We start from the raw sequence: 23,238 nt of genomic DNA, 5'->3' as shown, positions 1-23,238 counted from the left end.
TTCCTGAGTAGTGAAATATTATCACTGTGGTAGGACCTACTAAAGGAACAAGATGCTGATCACTGAATGGCCAGGACTCATTTGAAGGAGGTACGGACAATGATGGATAACAGGGCAAACAGCCCTTAGTTTTCTGGGCAAAATCTAAAGTTATATAGGCTGACAGTGAGCATGAACATGGCCCAGAAAGTAGATGCAAACAAAATCAAAATACTGGTTACAGCAGCATGGTCAGTGGAAGAAGGTGGCATTGAAAAAAGCAAGTCGAGAGAACACAGTGGAAGGTTTGGACGCCCTGCTGAGAAGCTGGGTGTTCATTCAATATACAGAAATCCAGTAAAGTAAGAATGCCATGATAGGCCTTGGTTCTGGAAAGATACACAAAGAGTCAGTGCAGAGGATTTATTGGGAAAATGGGCGAGGAACTCAAGGGAAGCCAATTTGATAAAGAGCTCTGGCCAGAGGTCAGGGGTATTAAGAGCTGAAAGGCTAGTAGCAGCAGAAGGGACTAGATGAATGGCAGCCAGCTTTTTCATGCTGAGGTGACATTCTCCCTCAGGGCACTGGGTCTCAAATACAGTATGTCCTCTAGATTAAGAGGTCTTGCTGCCTTGGGCTAACCAAAAGAGATGAAAGTATTTAAGTGCTACAGATTTGAGCAGTCTGGCCTTTAAAGACTTGCCTGGTGGCACTGTCTGTAGCAAGCCACACTGTGATTACAGGTGCTTATGTGAAAAGGTTCCCTTACCAGGGTACCCGTGGCATAGCAAATGTAAAACAAAAGGAAGAGGCCAATGATTTGTATTATCCTGACACCACACAATGGTCTAGATCCTTACAATTTATCCGCTTTAGGCATCATGAATTTTCTTTTTTTAATAATTGCACTTTTTTTTTTACAGGTAATGGCTAACACCTGGAATTGCCTACCTAATCTGCTATGAAGATGAACAAAAGCAGTAACTTCTCTACTTGATGATGAAAAACAAGAGGAAATACTGTTCCCAAATATGACAAAGCCAATGAATCTACTTCCTCTAAGGTTTATGGTAATATGGCCAAACATGTAAAATTTATATAACCACGAATTAAATCACTTGGTTTTTCTCTTAAATTCTCTTCCCAAATACAAATATATCAAAACCTATGGCACACATGCAATAAACCCAATGCCCCCGTTAGCATTAATCCCCTCACACCTAAATTAGGAGTTATTTATTAATCATGCTACATGGCACTCATTTTCTTCTTTCAGACAAAAAGTGAATCTGCAAAAGGAGCTCGAACAGATTATTTTCGCAAACAGTTAGACATCGAGTGACTAAGTGAAGACTCCTGGCACTCGTCTTCGTGTGCAAGCGTGTGCACTCCGCTTACCAATGACACAGCTACAGAGAAAACTCACCTGTTTTCTTCCTCAAGATCTGCTAGGATTCTCTCTAGCTCCCCTCTTTCCTCACTCTCTAAGGAAATCAAGATCTGGGCAGGACTACGAGGCTGGCTCAGGGGGGAGTCCTGGTTCAAACTTTGGCAGTAATGCTGGATTAACAAATGTTCATCATCTCTGGAAAATAAAATCAAAGGTTTTGGTTTTTCCACCCCCCTTATTTTGTTTTGGGGTCAGGGACTCAGATGTGTATTTGAAAATAGAAACATTTCTTTGCTCTCAACAATTAGTCAGACCTTCCATGCCCCTATTCTGAAGACATTTAGGTACCGCTGTAGTGATGGACAGTTTAAATTGTTTCTTTTTTCAAAAATCAACATGAAACTTATTGGCCTATTTACACAGATAAATGAAAGACAGAATTACAGAAATACTTGGGAGTCTATTTTAACACTTTAGCCTGTTATCAACTAACAAATATATTTTTTTAAAAAAAATAACAATGGCCATTTAATTCTTTTGCTAGTAAGTATTTCAAGATGATCTGTTCATTAGCCATGGTACTGATACTGATTGGGCAGGGAGGAGGGAAACATAGTTCTTAAAATAGGAAATAGTATCTTCAGTGGAAGGCAAAAACCCGAAAGAGCTGCTTCAGCCAGCTAATTTTAACTTATAGGCCTCAGAGGTGGGATGTTAACAATAACTAACCTGTGGATAACTGGTTGTTTTAAATACTGTTTAGATAAAAACACAAAATTGAAGGGGGTGAAGACATTAAGGTGACTGATTAAAAGAGATAAGAACAACTCATTCCTTAGGCTGAATCTTAAGCACTATTTCTGTTGCAGGGAGGGCAGAGGAAGGCATATTCTGAGAGGCAGTTGCAGTCTCCTGGCAAGAAGAAACTTTCTAATAACACTCAGGAGAAATCACTCTAAGAATGAAGTGCTCTAAGTTTTTGAAAACTCCATTGTACCTCCAGGTTCTAGGAACTTCATTTTCTTCTTAATGAAACGCTAAAGCTCCTTGTTTCTGGTTCCATGGCGTTATCATGAGCATATGCTACCTTTTGCATACCCACTTAATTTTGGTTTTCCGGAGGGAATTTCTGCATAGCCCAGGCTGACCTTAAGTTGGCAACCCTTCTGTCTCAACCTCCTGATTACTGGCACGAGTCTGCATGCCTAGCATGTCAGAGCCACCGCATTCTCAGTTTGAAAAGACCAGGTCCTTAGGAAAATGTTCTCATGGCTTCCATTTTGTTGTCAGTCAATAGAGAGAAATGGTGGAGATGTTACTAATTAAGGAATCACTGGAGCACTGGGATACATTGCAGTGGGTGACTACTTGCCTAGCATGCATAAAGCCCTCCTTAACAAAAATAATGATAATAATGAATATTATGATTTTCAGTGGCATTAAAAAGAAACATTTAAATGAAATCAGCTGATCCATCAAAACTGTTCCTAAATAACATATTTTGCAAAACAGAGTGAAAATGGATTGCATGTCCTCAGAATGAGCTACAGCTAAATTTTGTTGTAAAATAAAACAATCAAGGTCTTTATCACATAGCTAATATATTATTACCCTCCTTAAATTCTAAAATTTCATTGCTAGGACTTCCCACATTTAACTTGAACCTATACTTGTTGTTAAGTTTTCTTCCTGTTCTCTGTGGAAGTTCCATGACTGCCAGAGACTGTCATATGGAAACACTCTAAATTAATGTGGAAATGTGAGAGCATCTTCAATACAAAACTGGGTAGCCAAATAAGCGAACCATTCAAGCCTTTATACGGAGTTGGTTCTTTAGCTACTCACTTTCCTGCTGGAAGATCAGATAATAGCATCACAGTTTTAATTGGGGAAAAGATATTTGTTTGAAGTAAATGACTAGCTGTTGACGTCTCTCTTATTATATGGTCTCCTCTATGTACTAAATCATTTGGAATTCAATAATTACATAGAAATCCCACTTTAATACAATTTGCTTTGACTTAATCCTTATGAAGGTCCCTTTCTTATCTGAGCAAGATGCTGGGTTCCCGTACATACTATATAGGATCACTTTACTATGCTTCCATTTGCCTATTCTCCAATATAAGATGTTAAACCAATATCTTACTATGACTTATCAAGCTAAAAGCATTAAAATTCTTCTCTGCATGTTATTTGTTCGGTTAGTGGGTCCTCTATTTCCTCCATACCCTCACGTCTCTTCCTTCCTAATCAACATCTGCTTGAATCATAGCAATGGTCCTGTGTATTCTGTACTAAGTGCACTGCTCTAAACTGGTGATGATGCCTCTGCTTTGGAGCATAGTGTGTTCTTGGCCATTTGTAACAGTAATACATCTCCTTCTTAAAGTGCAATCAAGCTAGATTATCACCCCAGTGGCAAACTGAGACCTGCATTTGTCTTCCCTCATCTGGGAACACTTCACAAGACTGCCTTTCTATATGATGCTAAAGCACAACAGTCCAATGAAGAAAAATGCCAACCTAACAGTATATGGGAATAGATATTCTATGGAAAGACCACATTTCCACTTCTCATGAGTGGAGGAAATCCAACTTAGTTCACACTTTCAGATGTCATCTTATTCCTTATTCCAGTGTGCTCAAAAATTAGCCTTTGATCTAAGTGTTTGAAATCAGTAATTTATAGTCATAAGACATTAAATAAATGTCAGTTAGGTGTTTTTTTTTGTTTTGTTTTCATTTTTGCTATTCTGGATTAATGCTTGTATTTGTATGAGCTCATTCTGTGCCAGGTTTTAAGAACTAAAGAAAAAGTCAATGAATGGCTCCTTGAAAGATCAAATGAATGTGATGTTAGTTCCTATATCCTGTTTTTTCCTACCTCTGAATCCCTCAAAGCAATTTTATTGTCAGGAACATTTTGTAAAAAGAGATAGGATACTTACATGCTCTCATTAGGAGAGATGCTATCATTTAGATAAGATCCATTGCTGTTTTCCATTTCTGCTAGCCTGATAAAAAACGTAAAAGCTCATTAAAACTTATGTGACTTCTTAGAATCTACTCAAGACCTATGCGAACATTCCTGAAAACTAAGGAATAACTCATGGCAAGAGGAGAAAGGAATCCTTCAAATTAAAGGATGTGTGTGTTGTCTTAACCAGTTGAAGCAGCTAGTTAGTAGCTTTGCACTTTTAATGTAAAAACTACCAGAAGCTGTATTTTGTTGCTTTTATTTTTTTTGGGGGGGGGGGAGATTTTCCCCCATAGATCAATCTTTCTTTCTCTGAGGACCAGTCTTTGTTTGCAGAAGAAAATCTTCCCTAAAAACAAATCCACACCTTACACTTGCCCCTTGTCTTTTAAGACAATTATTGCCTTTCACTGATGATAGACGTATATAGCTAATTAATGCTTGCCACAGTGGAAGAGCATGTCCAGTAGTCAGGAGGTTGATAAGGGATGGATTCACGTGTTCTATGTGTTCTGTCACCGATTTAATAATAAAGCCTTTTGACAACCAGAAAAAGTTGAACAGACTTATTTAACAAGCACAAGATAAAATTAGTAGTTCAGCGTTTAGGAATAAAAGTTATCTCAAATACAAAGAAGGTAGTAGAGAAAAGTTCAAGAGTTAGGAACGTTGTATCTTCTTAAAGTACATTGAGTCAAGGAAACACAAATAAAAAGTCAGGGCTTTCATATTGTTTAGGTAACACGGTATCATTTCTCCACAGATTAATATCTAGTCTAGTAGTTTGGAAGGAGGTTCGAGGACTTACAAGCCAATTTAGCAAATGTGTTCAGAATATAAAACACAACAAAGCTACCAGAAATGTTGAAAGGCCAGGGTTAAATTAGATTGTTCTGGACCCATGCTGTTGTTGGTATCCAAAACCTCCATGCAATAGAATGGCATGCACGTTAGAGGGCAAATTGATTAGTAGAAATCAGAAAGGATTGAGGAAGAAAGAAATTTTTTTTTTAATTATTATAGGTTAGCTTTCCTTGGTTAGTTATTTCAATCAATATTTCCCTGGCATTCAACTAGTCTCATACCTGCTAGCATAATGCTCAATGCGTGAATGAGTATCATCGTGTGAAAGCTGGGGGGACGAGGCAGGCCTATAAGGCAGAAAATGTGATTAGTCATAGATACCATCCATTAATGGAGAAATAGCCCCCACCACACACTCCTGTTATATGCATGACTTAGAATGACTTTATTCTAAGCATGCACATGTAGGTAGCTGCTCCTGTATATAAGACAGCATCAAATATTTTAAATTGTAATTTGAGAGATGATTTCTGCTTTTCCTTAAAAGCCATAAAAATAAAAGAAAAACTCTCTAAAATGTGTCAATTACACTAAAAGGTATGGGGGGAATCTACACAGCATTACAACCTCTCAGCTCATACATTTTCATATATGAGCATTCTGAGGCTGTCTCAGAACTATGTGGTTAATGGAAACAGCTTACACACATCTATGACAGCATCTTTGGGTTGACTGTAAACTATGTATCCTTAGCAGATTTACAGTCAAGAATTTTAGTTCCACTGAGGCTATTCCATTCTAATACTTCTTTAAATTCTATCTACCAAGATGTCTACAGAAGGAAGCTACCTGTCAATTTTAATGGTAGCATTATGCTAATATGCTCTGGAAAAAGGAACAACTCAAGATCATGTAAGCATTTTTTAAAGAATATCTAAATTTAGTAAGATGTCATGTATCTACAATAATTTTTACTGGGGCTAGTGTGCACTCCAATTCAGATGGGCAAATAAGAGAAAAGGGTGAGTATAAGTTCTGTAGGCAAAATCAAAAGGCCCCTGTCTTCAGTAGACAGGCAAGGATTGTGGTAGGATTACCCTTTTTCAGACTTCATAGCTGATCTACTCATTATTTCAAAAATTTTTATATCTTTTGGATTAACTTTACCAAAAAAAAAAATCCCAAAAAACAAAATTTGTTCCAAAAACCAGTTTGGACTTGTGAATTTTGCCCTATTTGAAAAGAATAAAAGATCTTTTCCATTTCTCTCCTAATACAGAAAGGACTTAGGGAAAGAAAGGCATGAACCCAAAATCCAGCATAACATGCACAGTGAAGTCTATTGTTTAGCCTAATACCCAAACAGCATTCAAAGACTTGGTCTGAACATGAATATGAAAATGTTTAATTTTCTTCTTAAATTTCTGTATGTATGTATGTGTGTGTATGTACATGTATATATACACACACACACATATATATGTGAAGATGAATGGATATATCCTGCTAGGTTTGCATAGAAAATATGCTGGAAATTTCTATTTTTTTAAATATGAAACATTGTGTTAAGATAATTACAACACACACACACACTTAAACTAATGGCCAGGGCACTGGAGGCCTTCCTTGAGAGATAAAGGTTTTATCATATTGTGGAGGTCAAGTGTAAAATATGAGACCAGTGTTGTCTAGGTCAAGTGTAAAACATGTTTACATTTTCATGTGAAAGCAAAAGAGACAACTATTCAACTTAAAAGGCAGATCCAAATATTCCCATGGGAATCTTCACTATATTTTGGAATTAATCTGCTATTTTTATAGAACTTTGAAATAGTTTAAAGAAAGCTACAAAGTTTCATATAAAAATATGTATATATATAGTTATATATATATACATATATACATAAAATAAGCTAAAGCCTACCATTGAGGAAAACATATTAGCAGTAATTTTCATTATAATAGTTACTATACTGGTAGTATATAGACAAAAGAAAGAAAACACAAGACCTTGAAGCAAAGCTACAGCAGGAGAAGAGGGCATGTAAATCCAAAGCATATTAATGCAATCTTATCAAAAGTCTTAAACGGAGCTGTAATTCTTAGCCTCAAGGATAATTTCCCATTATTTTATATATTAATGCATATAGTACCTAGTGCAGCTTGCATAAGTATACGAACTGGTAATAGTTAGTAATCTGGAAAAGTACAAGAGGCACTTGCTAAACCAGACAAGAAGCCAAAAGAAAGTGCTGGCCGGAGTAGAATAATTTGAAAACCAAGAATTAGTAATAATTACTCCAAAAAAATACCACAAGTATTAAGCCTCCAAAAACACTTTCAAAGGAGGATAATAATATGGCTACTGCTTCCTGCTTTGTAACTACAGAGCAATATACCAACCAGGATCATTTCCGATTATCCCTAAGAATCTATTTGGCCAATGCCATCTCACGCATGCATGTGAGAATTCCATCAGCAGGCTCTCGTTTACTCAGATTTCAAAGCAGAGGAGCTCCAACAACATTGCTAGGCTGCCTTGTTTGTGGATAAACAAAATGCGAGGCCTATCCTGGATTCAGTTTAAAATACTATGACAGCTACAAAGAAACAAGGGTTTTGTCTAAGCAAAAACAAAAGATCTGTATCTCTGGAAGCTGTCCATGTCTGTGTTCCACATTAAGTAGATTAAATACCACTATTATCATAAGATGCTCCTATCAAATATATTTCAACAAAATAAAACATGTTAGTACCTAATTCTTCTGCTTGAATAGGACAGTTTTACAATAGATTTTTCTATTTTATTAGAAAAGTCTGAGTACAAAGTAATAAAATGAGAGTATTAAAGAAAGTACAGACTAGCATGTGGATTTGTTTTCTTCCTCCAAATTAGAACACCCCACACACTCTGAAAAATCTAGCTAATTTTTTCTAAAAAGGCAACCAAAGAATATGTTTTAGTTGTTACAAAAGATAAATTAATAAATAGGTGATTTTGAAAGTGCTTCAAGGATTAAGAAAGATAAACATCCTCAATTTAAAAGAAGTCACTGCAACCCGACTGTGATACTTTCTCATTAACATAGATTGATCAGATCTTCTCCATTCCTTTCAAGGAACTGTTTCCTATTCCTTTTAGTCAAACACTAAACAAATTTCTTCTGAATCCTAACTTTTCAGACTTCCTCCCTGGTTAAACTTCCTCTGGCAGAGTAAACCTATCTACTTGATCATCTCAGTACGTCAGCAGATCAAGTTTCAAAATTGCTTAGTTATGAGGGCTTCTAACTTCTGCAAACAGAATGCTCAGGTTGGGGAAAATAATTACCGTCATGCAAAACTACAGCTGTATCGAGTAACTTCTTATATTGTTTAAGCATTAGGAATAAAGAAAAGAGACTATTTGTAAGTATGGTATCTCAAAATTAAATGGCACAATAATGTGAGATTAAAAAAGAAAACGAACTCTTCTACTTCCTTTGGCTATTAAAGACCTAAAATACATCTCAATTCATAGCTTATGCTTGTCTCTATATCTTTGGGAAAAAATTATTTAGGTTCAGTTAAATTATATGGTGAGATAATATAAAAATCAAATAAATTAAATTCTCACATAAGCCACTCTTTCAAATTAGTTATTTTCCTGTTGTTACAGGACAGAGCTCCCAAACTTTAATTTGGTAAAGCATACTGTAAAACAACAAACTATTATGAAAACACTACATAACTTTTATGTAGGCGTACTTTTTTTGCTAATGTACACATCAAAGTTCTCTAAAAGATTTCATAGATTTTAATCTTTAAAGAGGTCTCACTGTGGTACTCAAGCTGGTCTCAAACTCCAGAGCTCGCTTAAGCAGTTCTCCTGCCTCAGCCTCTTAAATAGCTAGGACTAGTTGTGTTTCTCTAACAATGTAAGCTGAAATAAATCATCTGTGTGTTATTATATGATATTAGTAGTATTAATAAACACCAGTAGTAGCAACAGATTATAGAGCACTCCCTCCTTGCTTAAAAGCAAAACAGTTTATGAACTGAGTATTTTAGAGAGACGATAATAAGTTTAGCTTACAAGTCAGAATCCTACATTTGTGAAAATTTTTCAAACCGCATGGCATAACCTACTTTTTAAAAACATCCACACACTTCACTGAAATTAGTCAACCAAACTCAGTGTCATATTCTAAAATTTATCCTGCTGATTTTTACTAGTCCATTGAGAACTGCTTCCAAGGAACACACCATGACCCTTCTGAAGGTCTCCATGTATTACTTCTCAAGAAACATGGTTTTCAAATGCTATTATCCAAACGGGAGCCTCTTTCTTGCCTACATTTGAAGGAACATTGAAAATATAAACATGTCTTCCAGGACTACAGCTAAAATTCTTTTCAGTTTTATTAGAACTCAGAGCAGAATTTCTACTGACTAGCACTTCAGCAGAGAGACCTGCAGCTCTCTACCCAGAGCCTCTGTAAGCTGTGATAGGCCTTAGTGAGAAAAAAAAAGACAGGAAATTAGAATGTCTTTAAACTAAACAGAGCAAAATAAATAAATAAATAAACAGATAAATAAATACACAGAGCAATCAAGCAAGTGAATGCTGATGATCGCAGCACCCTCAGCAAAAGTACTCACACAGAATCTACTGGCCAGAAGTTGATCAGAGTAACGGGACTGCAAAACAAAACACATGAGGTGGTGAAAAGAGACACAAGCAAACCCAGCCGCAACAGAAATTAAGAAAAGGGCAAAAGAAACCAACAAAATCCAACCAAAGTATGTCTGAATCATGGAAAGCAACAGCCAAGTAAGAGTGAAAAGTGAATGAAAAGCAAAACAAATCGCTGTGTGATTGCCGCCAGAGGACGGGGAGAATCGAAGGAGGAAGTTTCCAGGAGGCAAAGCCTTCTTCCAGGTGACCAGCAGACGCATTTCTACTTACTGTGAAAGCCTTCCCTGCGCCTGGGTATTTCTCTCAAGTGGAAAAGAGTGACTAGATATGACCACACAATTAGATACAAAAAGACACACGTCCACTGATTTGTGAGGGACGGAACTCAAAATGAAATACTGGCATCACTCATCTGTAAACAGTCCCCGAGCTCTTAAAAGGCTTATAAGGCAATTTGGACTTCAGTATTATTATTTTTTTCCTTCCTTTGACTTTTGGAAAAGATAGCTGTCAAGGGAAAGTGCAATTGAACATCAGCTTATTTGCTTTTTTTTTTTTTTTTTTTTAAAGCTAAAGTCAATCCAAAAAGAGAGAAACTGAAGAGACTGTTTGCATTTGGGAGTGAAGGAAGGTATTTGGTTGGTTGGAGTTCAGATATGTATATCAAATGGAAGGCTGCTTTGCGTTCGCCACTACTCACGTTTCCATGTTGTCCCCCTCTAACACAGTCTGCACTGGCAGGTAGCCCATTCGGGGATGCTTCGCAAAATACCTTTTGGTTCGGAATTTGTTTTTCAGTACCTTGGCAAAGTCACGGACATCTTCTCCAGATGTAGTCTAAAAGGAAAATCATGATGAGAGCAGCTTTAGGAGTCGCCATTTAAAAACAAATGGTCACCTGATCTTCATCTTCATGGCACTGGGTTCGGAACCAGGGGGATATGGGAAGGATGAGCCAAGGCCGAGGAATCAAACTTTCCTAACTTGGGTGAGTTACTTACATTTATAAGACATGTATCAGTGGGAAAAGAGGGGCATTAAAAGCTGAGAAGACAGTACAGTTGGCAAAGTGCTTGCCACATAAGCCTAAGTTTGGATTCCCAACAGCCACATAAAGGCCAAGCATGGTGGTACCTATTTATAACCCTAGCACTGGGCAAGGCAGAGACAGGTAGATCTCTAGATCTCAGGTACCAGCCAAGCAACCTGTGACTTCTAGATTCTGACAGAGACTGTGTCTCATAAATTAGCATAGAGAAAGATGGAGAGAGACACCAATCTTTAACCGCTGGCCTTCACACACACACCAAAAATACATACAAACCCACAAAAATAAGTAAAGATTAAGAAGAAGAATAAATGAAATATTCAAACTATTTAGCTATTCAATGAATGCTAGTTTATAGAAGACTTAGGCTAACTAAGTTTTACTCTACTTTTCGCTACTTTTAAGCTACTTAGTTGACATTAATATCAAAGTTCACAAACTGAATAGGAGATAATTCATAGCACGGTGGGTGCGCTGTCCAACACTGATTACCTTTGTAAGAGAAATAACAGTGAGGAGAACAGTTAAATACTTGCAAGGACATCTGGTGATGGATGAAATCCGTGGCCGAAAGCAGAGCAGAGCCCCGTAAATCTTGCTAATAAAATACAGATTTTGATCTCTAAAACTCCAGCTGGGGCCTGAGAGTATACATTCCTGAGAAGCTCCCAGGCGCATTCATGTGGAGTCTCTGTGTCTCTATGATCCCTGAACCTGTGGGCTTGCCATCTCACTAGGACTTTTCTCAATACCTGATAACTTAGTGAATATTTTCCTCGGACATGTTAGAGGTTTCTCGACTTCTTATAGAACCTTGGGCAAACTTTTTAACCTCAGCACGACAGAGTCCTCATCTATCAAAGGGGAATAAAAACAACAATACCTGATGGGTGGTGGTGGCATGTACCTTTAATCCCGACACTTGGAGGCAGAGGCAGGCAGATCTGAATTCGAGGCCAGTCTGGCCACAGAGTGAGTTCCAGGACAGCCAGGACTACACAAAGAAACCCTAACTTGAAAAACAACCCCCCAAAACATCCAACACCCTAAAATAATAATATTAAAAATAACAGTACCATTGCACATAAAGCCATTTAAGAGGTAAGTACTTAGTTACCATGTAAACGAGTGATTAAGTATTGTCATATGAAGTATATTTTTCAAGAGTCAGTTGCTAACGTCACAAAGCTCAAGGTGAACAACAGTGATTGAGGGTAGTATGGTATGCTTTTTGAGGAATACACACACTACTCTTCTCCATTTTCAACGGCCATGAGTCTTCCCTATATGATTGCTAAGGTTGTACAAAAGAAATGTGAGGTGGCCTCCCTACAACCATGCAAAAAGAGAACAACGTATGCATTCATTCCAAGTACTAATTGAGTACCAGTCACCTCTGATGGGTATTAGGACCTGCGTGGTACAGATATAGGGTGGTGGAACTTAAAAACAGAACAAATAAAAAAAAAAAACCAAAAAAGCAAAACAAAGAATTAAGTATGACTTGCAATATCCAAATCTAGAATTCCTCTCAGGTGAATGAACGCATGTCAGGAGGACATTAACTTACCGGAGTGCAATATTCTACCATGGGGTAGTGCATTTTATGACCTTTTGCCACTCGACCAGAAAAAAAGCAGCTTTGGCAGATGTCATAATTAAAGTGCTTTAGACTTCTGTACCTGAAAAAGAACAGAAACAAACACATATGTACTTCTTTAGGTCATAGGCCCAAAGAACACTCTAGGAAACCCTCTACCACACTTCCAAGTATAAAAACAAAGTAGTTTTCATTAGACCTGCATAGTAAGCAATTAACTCCCACCCCAGGCTTCTCCAGTGCCTTTTCTACAGTATCAAAACATTTCGTCAGAAAGATTATCCCATACACATATAGAAGAAAGAATGAAAACCTCAACCCTCATTTAAACTACATTGGAACTCTTCCAGATTAAAAGGGAAAGGATGGGCAAACTCCTAGTCTTTTAAAGACCAAATACTCAACTTTGAAAGAACTTCAGAGTGAACGATTGACAAGAGTTTTCTGAAATACTAATTATCACAAAATTACAAAAATGAAGTTACTCATAAGAAATCTAAATAAGAACTCCAATTAAAATAACTCCCCCTTTAATTATATAATCTGTAATTGGCTGGCATGATTCATCTTCATGTCAATTGGACAATTTCTTCTCTCCAGAAATTCCTCACCATATTACTCAAAAATGACACCCTCCAAAAAAGCCAACAACAACACTGAATTAAATGGAGGATTTTCTCATTTTTCAGGACTGGTTGGTACATTTTCCCTCAGACTCAGAATACTATATATTTGTTTCAGTCCCCCTGATTTTTGCCTTTTCAGATAAGAGCCTCAGCCAATTCAGATAAACATATTCTTGATGTCACATATGGGAAAGTGGCAAGAAAAGCTAGCATTTCTTTTTTTTTTTTTAATTTCAGAAGGAATAAGGAAGAAAGAGAAGTGTTGATTCTTAAAATAATCTAATTTGATAAGGGCAAAAACAAAAAAAAAAAAGAAAAAAGACCATTCTTAGATCCTCCAAAGCACGTTCCTTTTTTTTATTTTATAAAATTTTCCTCTGTTATATACAAATCCCACTGGCTCACGAAGCTGGCTCGGGAAGATAAGAAGGAATGCAGTCACCTGCAGCTCCCCTCCCCATCTTGTAGGCTCTATAGTATCCGTCTCACCTGTCCAAAGCCAGTAAGGAAAAAAGGTATATTTTTATAAGGATCTGTCTAACTAGGCTTTAGAAACCTGTAAGGCTTTTTTAAAACGCTGCATGAAATTACACGAGGAAAAACATCAATGGTAAAAGAACAGTGTATTTTAAGAAAAATAGAAAATAAAGTCATAAAATATATTTAAGCACAACTAGAAATGAATATTTACATTGGCTGCTAAATGAATTCAGAAAGGGCATAGCTCCATAGCTGGTGTATAATCCTGTTGTTTATTTTTGCTATGGAAAGGCTCATATCAATCCAGATGTTTAAATGCATCATCATTTCAGAATTAGGACTTGAGATTATTATTAGTTTAGTTCATTTAAAAATATCCTACTTCTCCAAATGAGTCAATTGTTTTCCACGTCATTTCAAGAATAGAAAAGTAATAGCGTGCTGTTTCCTATTTCTCTCACCTTTACACTTATAAGGAATGCTTTCTGTTTTTAGCTGCTTTGTGAATCTCATTTGCTTGCCTACCTTTTATTCCCTTAGGATTTCACCAGGATACTATGGAAAGAAGAGAATCAGATTCAAAGAAAAAGAAGAAAGTTCTCAGATGCCTGGAATAATTCTTGTTACTTAAGGGGTAAAAAGAAGTACTGCCAAGTGAGAAAGAAACTGAGCTACCAGGATGCGTCTTCCCAGAATAGAATCAACTCTTCGTTTTATAACTGATTCTTGGAGAATTTCTATAAACAGAAAAGGCCATGAAAAAAGAAAACAAGGGTAAAATTGTTTGAGTTCCAGGAAGGAGGAGGCACAGTTCATCTGGATGCCCTTGACCAACAAATGTCTCTGTGGAGACAGGTACTCTGTCTCGCCCAACCCAAAATGTGGTTGTGAAGAGCTGAAGAGCGAAGGTGGAAGGAGACATCTGCCTAATGAGTCAGGTCCACCAAAATAACCCTGTGATCAGGGGAATGACAGCCGTGATCGATGCTTTGGCTGCATCACTTTCTCTCCCACTTTGGAGAGGAACAAACTAACAGCAAACTGGCATGGGAGGCAAAAGACCAAGTCATGAAAACGTGAGAGACGGTAAGGTTATTTTGTCAGAGCCCAATACCTGAATCCAATGATTGGACACTCCTTGCAGATGTTACACTTGGCCTGGTGCTTGGCAGTTTCTGCAGCAGCCACTCTGTGCAAAACGGGCAGCCACACCATAGACTGGGGTTCCAGGCGCATCCAGTCGAGGAAGAGGGCAGCTTCAATCTCAGGTTTATTATTGGCCTAGGAAAGGAGAAGGGATTGGAGGAGAGGCAGCGTTAATTTGTTTAGGTAATAAACAAATTTGTAAGAAGGCGTTAATTTGTTTAGGTAATAAATCGAAAAGAAAGAATAGCAAGAATCACAGTTTCTCGGCAAGGTCCTCTGCTCAGAGCTTTTACTCCCCTGCTAAGGTCCCCTTACCATCTACCAGAGACAATTACCTCACTTAACTACTAAATGACAACAAAACAAAACAAAGAAATTGGTTTAAAGGAAAAGCAAAAACACACAGCTGAATGAGATTAGATTTACCTCTAAGTTTTTGAACGGATATGTGAAAGTTGGCTGGAAGTAACAGCAAAGTGTTTACTGTTTAAAATTTAAAGGAAGGGTAAATACCTCAAGAACTATTGATTCTTTCTTTTTTTCCTTCTGCAGGAATTCCTTTTCATTGACTCCCAGTGAAGGACTTTAAATTTTAATCTAGTTCCAAAGTCTCATATTCACAGTTAAGAAAACAGACACAGATCGTGACAGCAGAGAAGCAGCTTCTCAAAGTATATACTGCTAACTGATGGCAAAGCTGATTCCAGTCCCCAGCCATCCTGGCTTTTCGATTCTACCATGGTGCCCAATTGCTTCTTTCTCTCTCTCTCTCAAAGCCGCATGACTCATTTCAGATAGTACAATCATCTTAAAACACTCAAAACGTATTTACCCATTGGCTAACTGATGCCATTGTAGTCATGCATTTTAATCATATGGTGTGTTTTTTAACCCTACATGATTGTAATTTTCTATCTCATTAGATAGATTGAAACACACACACACACACACACAATGGATTTATCTCTTTACTGCTTTCTTAGCATCAGTCATACAGCTGAAATCACTTCTGTCTGAAGTATATTCTTTACAATTTTCCTTTGGAAGATGTCTATTGGATGTAGATATTCTGGATTCTCTTTCAAAATATCTCCCTTTTAAGCGATACTCTTGATAGCAGTGTTTAGTGGATATAAAATTCTATATGGAAGGTTCTGGGGAATGTTTGCCCTCTTTTCGTCTTAGCATAATGAAATGTTATTTTACTTTTGTCTCCATTTCTGTGCTGCTACTACTGAGACGATTGCTATCGCTATGAAATTCATTGTCTTCTCCAGCCTTGAGTTGCTCCGTGGTTTTATTTATATTGCTTAGAATTCAGTGAGTTCTTGAAATGTGGCTTAGAGTATTAAGTCAGCTCTAGAATCTGCTCAGTTATGATTTCACTAAATAACTTCTTCTGCATTCCTTCTCTATTTCCTTACCCAAGTGTCAGACTTCCACATTCTCCATTGTACTAATCAAGCCTTCTGTAGCATCCTCCCGTTTATAACCCTTTATTTGTAAACATCCATGTCTAATCATTTTCTCTGTCCTATTATCTGCAAAAATCCATTTCCTCAACTACATTCAGTTTGCTATAAAGTTTTAACTTTTTTAGAACATACTTATCTATTTCATGTGTATGTCTGTATGCCTGGGGGTATGTGTATGCACCTCATGCATGTAGAAGACTCTCAGAAGAGAAGTAGAAGAGAAGTGGAACGGAATTTACAGGCAGTTGTTAGCCACCATGTGGGGGCTGGGAACTGAATGCAGATACTGTGCAAGAACAGCAACTGCTCTGCGGAGTCATCATCAGCCCCTAAAGTTTTACAATTTCAGTTTTAAACATTTGAACTATTGTAAATTTTCTTTGCAGTGCTGGAAACAAGACCTATTACCTTGAAAATGTTAGGTCAGTACTATTGAACTATGAACTTAACACTGCTTATCCTATTTCTTAATACCTAGATGCTCTACTTGGTCAGTTTTAAAGGCAGTTACAAAGCTTATATGTAGTTCCCAGAAGATGTTTTCTGTCAGGGTCAAATATGGGCCTATAGTTTTCACTGCTATCTTTCAGTTTTCTACCAGCACAAACATCATTTAAAAATAGCCTGCCTAGCTGAATCAGCATACTCGGGACCAGCACAAGCCTGCACCAGGTACTCTGCATATGACGTCCAGGTAATGTTTTCCTGGGACTCCTGAATGTGCAAATGAGGGGGTCTCTGATTCTTGTGCCTTCTCTTAGGATCTTTCCTCCCTATTGGCTTGTCTTGTCCAAGTTCGGTTTGGAAGTTTTTGTTTTATCTTATGTTTTGTTGTTGTTGTTGTTTGTTTTTTTTTAAATCTGCCCTATTTCCACTCACTTTGATTTCTTATATTCTTTGCTATGGAAGTTTTTTTCCTATGTAACACTCTATACATACTTTCTGAACATAGTTTGAACTACTGAATAAAAACCCCTTCTCCACAGATGATTTTAGATTTGGTCTGCCAAGAAAGTGAGGGTCTTGGACCATCTAAACTGAATCTGTGGCATGGGACCCTTAATAGAATACAAGCACTATGCGAAGTGTCATCCCACTCCCTCTCAGCACAGACCTTGCTAATAAAAGATCTAACAGACAGAACGGCAACTGGGCTGAGACCTCCCTGACCTTGCAGCACTGACCACTCCAGAAGTACCACAGTCCTTCCTTACTCCTAAGGACAACTTATTACCAAAATAACAAGCTACTTAACCTTAGATGTCCTTGCTACAAAATAGTATCAATTCAAACCATTGACCAAAAACCTCTGCCAATCCCTGTTCTCTATGTAAGAGTCATCACAGACAAACTGGAATTATTTTTTTAAAGGAATCACTGAATGTAAAGATGAAAGAGATCATGCAAATCAATTCATTCTTTTTGGACTGGCACCATGGAGCTGTTATTCAGAGTCCAAACTCTCTTCACCAGTGCCAGTGTGTTTGTACGGCTGCTGTCTAAGTAGCAGCCAGGTGAGAAGGCAGACATCCCTAAAGGGTGTATAAGGGACCCCAGTCAGTGACTCATCAAGCTGAGTTGAAATCACAGCAAGCACACAAAGGACAGAAAAGCTCTATATTCACAGCCCTAGAATCCAAACCGAAACTTTGCTACTCACTGTCCAGGCAATCTGGGGAAAATATCTTTAGCTTTATGCCATAATCTTCCTCTGGTTTGAAATGAAACTTTTTAACGTTATCTGCTTCACAGGGCTATTTTAAGACTACGTAAGTTACCAGACTGAAAGGTATCTATGTCGGTATTTGGCACATAGCAAAAAGCATGTTTTCTGAGGTTATCATTCCCAGTATCATCGAACTGATTGGAAACTTAGACTCCAAGGCTTCATATATGCTATCTTTGCACAGCCCTTTCAATAGTTATCAGAACTTCCATCTTTGGCTCTTCCTTTTCACCCTTGTTTCTTTTATTTCTTCGTGTGGCATGTCTCAGTTTGCCAACACCCGTCAGAAAAGAATTCCCTAAATATGTTCTACTGGGAATGATACCTCCATTATTCTGTACCGGGTAACGGATCACCTTTATTTGATCTCAACTGCAGTTTCTGCACAAGTCAACTCTCTAGGTCTGTGTTTTCCAGTAGTACATCCAGCAAAATCCTTTATGAAAACTAGGTTGGTTAAATTAAGGATTAATCACTGTAATTGTATCTTATACCCACCTCTTAAAACATTTCACACTTTAAAATACTTAATACTTTAATAGTTAAAAATGAAGGTCATCAGTGAAAAAACATGCCAAACTATGTTTGACCTCAAATTTTCCCCATTTAACTGCTCTTCAGTATCGAGAGGGAGGGGGAGTGGACTAGGGGGAGGAGAAGTGGAGTGGGGATAGGGGGAGGGGAACAGGGGGAGGGGGCAATATGTGGGAGGAGGGGGAGGGAAATGGGAAACGGGGAGCAGTTGGAAATTTTAAGTAAAAAAGAATAAAAAAAAAAATTTTCCCCATTTATAATTCAGTGACCCCAATAACTTTATTCACTTCTACTTTGATAAGGTCTGTGAGTGCCACAACACATTAACACTCAGCTGAGCATTGTGGGGAAAGCTGTTCTCTTCGGTTACCCATAGTCCTTTCACTTTATACTTGTCTTACTGGGATTTCTTTCCTTTCACATCTGTCAAGACCGCGAGGGGTGCACCCACACACTGAGACAATGGGGATGTTCTATTGGGAACTCACCAAGGCCAGCTGGCATGGGTCTGAAAAAGCATGGGATAAAACCGGACTCGCTGAACATAGCAGACGATGAGGACTACTGAGAACTCAAGAACAATGGCAATGGGTTTTTGATCCTACTGCACGTACTGGCTTTGTGGGAGCCTAGGCAGTTTGGATGCTCACCTTACTAGACCTGGATGGAGGTGGGAGGTCCTTGGACTTCCCACAGGGCAGGGAACCCGGATTACTCTTAGGGATGATGAGGGAGGGGGACTTGATGGGGGAGGGGGAGGGAAATGGGAGGTGGTGGCGGGGAGAAGGCAGAAATCTTTAATAAATAAATAAAAATAAAAAAAAAGAAATTTCCTATTGGTTTGAGTCCATTGTAACCATTTCATTGGCTTAAGAATCCTGACAACAATAAATTAGCCATTCCCAACTTAGGACTTTTCATATTTCAAAATATGTGCTCTCTCTTCACACTGAAAAGTTACTGGGGGAAGGTAAGCATGGTGGCGCACGCCTTTAATCCCAGTCCTAAGAGGCAGAGGTAGGCGAAGCTCTGTGAATTGAAGGCCAGAGTCCACATAGTGGTTTTTAGGGCAACTAGGGCTACGTAGAGAGACCATGTCACAAAAGGGGGGGGGCGAGGAAGATTAGTGCTGAAAGCCTTGAATAGACTGAGGGCAAACATTAAGACATACTGCGAGAGACTACATGTTTAACTAACCTGTGATACTATCCTCTCTGGTTGTTGCGTTCTCCCCAGTAGCATCATCTAGTCTGTGCTGCACACGTTCCTCCATCACACAAAGACTTAATGAGAGGCTTTGTCAAAAGAACTGCCAAGTACTCAGCTACAATATGTCCTATAATAATCTCTTGCTCCACTGGTCTAGAAACCAACTTTAGCAAAATAACCCTTTCCAGCCAGGAGACAAAGCATTATAGAAAAGTGGTAAATTGAAAAGCATTACTAATTCACTACTATTTATGGTGTGAATCTACTGATGCTTAATCCGAATGTATATATTTCATCTGACTTATTTTTAAAGGATAGACTAATGATGCATTAAGAGACATGCCACAGGGTAAGAATTCGTCCTTAATACAAAGTACAAATTATAACATAAAATATCCCTTCATTCCCAAAAAAAGAACAAGAAAACAATCTGAGTATGAGTCAGCCACAAGAAGCCATAAAGAAATACAGGAGGGGCCAAGGGTTCAGTAGTAGGGCACATGCTTAACATGTATGAAGCCTTGAGTTCCATCCCTAGGACTACAAAAGGGAAAGGGCTGGGGACATGATTCAGTGGATGGGAGACCTTGCTGCATATGCATGAAAACTACAGTTCAAATTTCTAGCCACATGGGCCTGAAACTCTGGTGCTTATAAGGAAGTGAAGACAATAAAATCACTGGGGCTTGAGGGTCATCAACTTATCTCCAGGTTAAGTGAGAGACTCTGGTTCAGGGGGACATGGCAGAAAGTGATGAAACAGGATACCCAACGTCCTCTTGTGGTCTGGGCATGGAAAGGAGTACATGTACCTGCTCACACATGTATACATGCATCATACACGCACACAAAAGGGAGGAAACAGAAATAAATGCATAAAAGAAGGAAACTCCGTGCCTGTAATGTGTAATTAATAGTAGGGAACAGAGACTAATAGTATTGAAGGTCACGTGAGAAGAAATGATCTCATTACTCTCACATAGTTCAATCCCTTTGTGGAAAAACAGTGTCTACAGAAGGGAAGGGGCTTCTAGTCCCCATCCCTAACCAACCAATGAGTTATTGAAAGTTGGTGGCTTCTGCTATGGAAGTCAGTATGGTGGACCCTCAGAAAACCAAGAATAGATCTATTTCAAGATCCAACTCTTGGGCATATACTCAAAAGACTCTACGTCCTGCCAGAGAATTACTTGCTCATCTATGTCATTGTCGCTGGACTCATAAAATCCAAAAAAGGGAATCAGGCTAGATGTCCATAAGCAGATGAATGGATAATGTAACTGGAACATTAACACAATGACATATTACTCAGCTATTAAAAAACAAAATTATGGCCATTTGAACTTCTTCTGTTGAAAAGTCTCTGTTCAGCTCAGTGCCCCATTTTATAATTGGATTGATTAACCTTTTACGGTCTAATTTCTTGAGTTCTTTGTATATTTTGGAAACCCAAAGAAAAACATATAAGCATCCCCCTGAATATTAACCTTCATCAGGCGATGAAAGAAGACAGAGACAGAGACCAACATTGGAGCACTGGACTGAAGTCTCACGATCCAAAGGAGGAACAGAAGGAGAGTGAGCACGAGCAAGGAACTCAGGACGGCGAGGGGTGCACCCACACACTGAGGCAATGGGGATGTTCTATCGGGAACTCACCAAGGCCAGCTGGCCGGGGACTGAAAAAGCATGGGACAAAACCGGTCTCGCTGAACATAATGGACAATGAGGACTACTGAGAACTGAAGAACAATGGCAATGGGTTCTTGATCCTATTGCACGTAATGGCTTTGTGGGAGCCCAGGTAGTTTGGATGCTCACCTTAATAGATCTGAATGGAGGTGGGTGGTCCTTGGACCTCCCACAGGGCAGAGAAACCTGCTTGCTCTTTGGGCTGAGGAGGAAGGAAGACTTGATTGGGGGAGGGGGAGGGAATGGGAGGTGGTGGCGGGGAAGAGGCAGAAATCTTTAATAATTAAATAAATTAATTAATAAAAAAAAAGAAAACAAAATTATGAAATTCACAGGTAAATAGATGAGGCTAAAAAAATCGTCTGGAGTGAGATAACCCATACCCAAAAAGAGAAGCACTGAATGTAATCTCTTCTGTATGGATGCTAGCTTTTAAGACTGCAATAGGTATGCTATAAGCTATATAACTGTAGAGGTTTGGTATAGAGTAAGGGAGTAGGGAAGATGGGAGGATCTTACAAAGAAAGGAAAATAGAATAGATAGTTATAGAAACATGGGGTGAGACTGGAGTAGGATGATTAAACAGGCAGGGAGATATGGAGAGGGACAACTAACACTAAGGGCTATTTGAGTGGTCATATTGAAAACTACTACTGTAGAAGCTTCTTAAAATATGTACATATATGAATGGAATCTAAATGGAGTCTGCAAATAATGGAGGAGGTGAAGTCCCAAACTCAACACCTTTTACCATCAAGTGAAACACCCAGTTCGAGGAATGGGTGACATCTAGCAGAACTGTTGGTCAAACGGGTTCCCTGGATACCCCTAAACAACTCGGGTTGTCGCCAAGGCTATTGGCTACTCTTCACAAACTGTTGGTAAGGTCCTAGTACTGAAGACAACACCACCACAAAAATCAAACTGGTGTCTACTAGACACTTTAAGTCTACTGACTAATATTTGTGGTATTGGAAGGTACTCTGCACACTGTCAGAGGAGAGGGAAACACAAAAACACACGAACCCTGAGATTTACAATGATGACCTGCAGCTAGGATGTGTGAGTGAAATTGTGGTACAAAGCTTGTGGGATTAATGAGGCACTATCTGATGGGATTTAAGGCCCAGGCAATGAAGTGAAACCCATGCCTGAAACGGCCTGAGTGACCAAGAACCTGAGACTTAGAGAGGCCATGTACCTATGGGAAAAGCAAACACTACTGTTCTACTAAAGGGATACAGCAATAAAATGACCCTTAACGGCATTCTGCCATACCCATAGATCAGTATCTTGTTCAGCCATTATCAGAGAAGCTCCATCCTGTGGCAGATAAGAACAAATACAGACACCCACAACTGGAGGATGTACTCAGAGTGAGAGACCTTGGGACAAAATGAGATATCTCCATCAAATTTCTCCCCTCGGGGCTCAGGTAACTTTGTAGAGAGAAAGTGGGTAGACTGTAAGAGTCAATAGAGATAGAAGCCACGGAAGAAACAGGGTCTTGTAAACATAACACGACTGGCACACATGAACTCACAGAGACTGGGGCATCATGCACATGGCCTGCAAACACCTAAGCCGGATGGGGTCCCAGCTCCGAGAGTATAAGTGGACACAAGCCCCCACCTCTAACCAAACGTATCTTCAATTGTCAACTGTGTGCAAAGGAGAAATCAGTTTTCTCCAATGAAGTCTCACTGGGTACACAAACCGCGCTAAAGGGTAGGCGCCATGTCCAGCAATGGACAATATGAATCAACTTAATAGTATTTTTATTCATTTTTTTGTCTCACAATGCTTTGTTTGGGCATGTTTTATCTTACTGCTCTTTTGCTTGTATAATATGGTTTATGATTCTGTGTCT

At 38.6% G+C, this 23,238-nt stretch overlaps 1 protein-coding gene across 6 annotated transcripts in view; it reads right to left on the bottom strand.

Annotated features, from left to right (window-relative positions):
* The window catches only part of Dmd (dystrophin), a 2,258,623-nt gene that overhangs the window by 47,278 nt on the left and 2,188,107 nt on the right, over positions 1 to 23,238 (bottom strand). For 4 of the 6 annotated variants that reach the window (XM_057760244.1, XM_057760245.1, XM_057760248.1 and 1 more), the window contains 7 exons: positions 14,700 to 14,866; positions 12,450 to 12,561; positions 10,532 to 10,668; positions 9,795 to 9,833; positions 5,435 to 5,500; positions 4,321 to 4,386; positions 1,406 to 1,564 (listed from right to left, as the gene is read on the bottom strand). In XM_057760244.1, the coding sequence (XP_057616227.1) occupies positions 1,406 to 1,564; positions 4,321 to 4,386; positions 5,435 to 5,500; positions 9,795 to 9,833; positions 10,532 to 10,668; positions 12,450 to 12,561; positions 14,700 to 14,866 (746 nt within the window). The remainder of the gene's footprint in view (positions 1 to 1,405; positions 1,565 to 4,320; positions 4,387 to 5,434; positions 5,501 to 9,794; positions 9,834 to 10,531; positions 10,669 to 12,449; positions 12,562 to 14,699; positions 14,867 to 23,238) is intronic. The other 2 variants (XM_057760249.1, XM_057760247.1) reach the window with 1 other exon arrangement.

The sequence above is a fragment of the Chionomys nivalis genome, chromosome X (assembly GCF_950005125.1).
Source record: "Chionomys nivalis chromosome X, mChiNiv1.1, whole genome shotgun sequence".
Taxonomy (NCBI): domain Eukaryota; kingdom Metazoa; phylum Chordata; class Mammalia; order Rodentia; family Cricetidae; genus Chionomys; species Chionomys nivalis.
Note: the sequence above shows the minus strand (reverse complement) of the source record. Positions and strands in the feature narration are given on the sequence as shown.